This window comes from Mus musculus, chromosome 8 (assembly GCF_000001635.26).
Source record: "Mus musculus strain C57BL/6J chromosome 8, GRCm38.p6 C57BL/6J".
NCBI lineage: Eukaryota > Metazoa > Chordata > Mammalia > Rodentia > Muridae > Mus > Mus musculus.
In genome coordinates, this window is record NC_000074.6 from 111,025,476 (window position 1) to 111,027,777 (window position 2,302).

At 45.7% G+C, this 2,302-nt stretch overlaps 1 protein-coding gene across 3 annotated transcripts in view; it reads right to left on the minus strand.

Moving 5' to 3' along the window:
* The window catches only part of Ddx19b (DEAD box helicase 19b), a 28,566-nt gene that overhangs the window by 22,290 nt on the left and 3,974 nt on the right, over window positions 1-2,302 (minus strand). For 2 of the 3 annotated variants that reach the window (NM_001190800.1, NM_172284.5), the window contains exon 1: window positions 2,123-2,295. The exons of the other annotated variant lie outside the window; for it this stretch is intronic. In NM_001190800.1, coding sequence (NP_001177729.1) covers window positions 2,123-2,179 — 57 coding nt within the window. In that variant the 5' untranslated portion in view covers window positions 2,180-2,295. Of the gene's footprint in view, window positions 1-2,122; window positions 2,296-2,302 lie in introns of those variants that run through there. 3 annotated transcript variants of the gene reach the window in all.

The window sequence follows — 2,302 nt, forward strand, 5'->3', positions numbered from 1 at the left end:
CAGGACAGCCAGGGCTACACAGAGAAACCCTGTCTCCAAAAACCAAAGAGAGAGCCACTGGGGAAGGACTGAAGGGGATTGCAACCCCATAGGAAGAACAGTATCGACTAACGAGACCACCCAGAGCTCCCAGAGACCAAACCAGACTCCAGATACATATGTAGCAGAGGATGCCTTATCTGACATCAATGGAAGGGGAGCCCCTTGGGCAGGAGTGGGTGCATGGGTGGAGGAACACCCTCATAGAGGCAAAGGAGAGCAGGGAAGACAGAATGGGATGGGAGATTTGTGAAGGGAAATGCAAACGAATAAAATGATTAAGAGAGAGAGAGAGAGAGAGAGAGAGATACAGATAGACAGACAGTGCTACTAAGTACTGAGCCAGGTGTGGTAGCACACACCTTCAGTCCCAGTGCAGGGAGGTACAGGTGTGGGCCATGTAGCTTGGGCTACATGAGACCTTGTGTCTAGAGAAAGGAAGGAAAGGAAAACGAGACTATATTTAACACAAGAAAGAAAGAATCCCTCTGAATGAGATTGAAAGCAAATCTGCTGTTTCCCCTTCCCCTCAGAAAATGGGCTCTAACCTTGGAATGGCCCATCAGTTTGAATGAGACTAAAGGTTATGACATAAACAGTTTTTATGCTGGGCATGGTGGCACACACCTTTAATCCCAGCACTTGGGAGGCAGAGGCAGGCAAATTTCTGAGTTCGAGGCTAGCCTGGTCTACAGAGTGAGTTCCAGGACTGCCAGGGCTACACAGAGAAACCCTGTCTCCAAAAACAAAAATAAATAAATAATTCCCTCAATGCACAAAGCCAAAAATATTATTTCTCTTTAAACTATATACAAAGAGTGGGCGAGATGGCTCAGCGGGTAAGAGCACTGACTGCTCTTCTGTCCAGAGTTCAAATCCCAGTAACCACATGGTGGCTCACAATCACCTGTAATGAGATCTGACACCCTCTTCTGGTGCTTCTAAAGACAGCTACAGCGGTACTTATGTATAATAAAAAATAAATCTTTGGGCCTGAATGAGCGGGGCCAACAATTCCCAACAACCACATGAAGGCTCACAACCATCTGTACAGCCACAGTGTACTTATATACATAAAATAAATCTTTTTTTAAAACCCTATATATAATAAAGGCTTTGAGCCAAAATGGATAGTTAATTCTTTATTGTATTTGATATATATGTGTGTGTGTATGTATATGTGTGTGTGTATATATATATACATATATATATATATACATATATTTTTTTTCCAGCAAGATCACTATGCAGCCCAGGTTGGCCTCTTACTTGAGTCAGCCCTCCTGTCTTAAGTCTCCAAGAGATAGGATGAGGGCTGGTGAGATGGCTCAGTGGGTAAGAGCACCTGACTGCTCTTCCGAAGGTCCAGAGTTCAAATCCCAGCAACCACATGGTGGCTCACAACCATCCGTAACAAGATCTGACTCCCTCTTCTGGTGTGTCTGAAGACAGCTACAGTGTACTTACATATAATAAATAAATAAATATTAAAAAAAAAAGAGATAGGATGAGAGGTGCCACATCACAGTGACAGGTTCAAACCTTTATTTTTTCAAAGTTAAAAAAAAAAAAAAGAACAAGGTCCTAATTCTTGGAAAATTCAAGACATATATAATTCCATATTTAACTCTAATCTTGCTACTATGTATCAGGTTCAGAAAACCAGTTAAGCCAACCAAAAGATTTACTGATAGGCCCCACCAGTCATTCACTACCAATAACCAAGCTAGAGGTAACCAAGTTGGAGGAGTCATACAAATAAATATGAGTAAGACAACCTCCCTGAGCCCAGGAAACTCAAAGCCCAAGCTACAGATTACCATCCGAGTTTGTGAGTGCAATCGAATATCAGCCCTGATTCCAGGAAGACAGGCAGGTGGCTGAGCACTATGGGCAACCAAGCATCCAACTTGAGTTTACACAAGGTGGAAGGGCTTGGGTAATCAAAGCCAGCTCTGGTTTCGGGGCCCATGCCGCCAGGGTCCTCCACCCAGTTCCAAGCAACCTAAGATCTGTCCTTCTAAGGGGCAGATATCCTGACTGGCACTGGCCCCTGGTCCTCCAGCGGTTGGTGACAACTCACAGACTCAGCTGCGGCTTCCTGTTCGTCTACTGCTAGGGCCCAAGAATCCGTAGCCATGGCCCGCGGTGCCGGGGCAGCGCTGGCAGGCTTGCCCGCTTGGGCGGTGCGACCGCGGACTCAGGTGGGTGGCAGAGAAGTCCAGCACCGCCCCGAGGGAAATCATTCACTAAAGCTCAGACC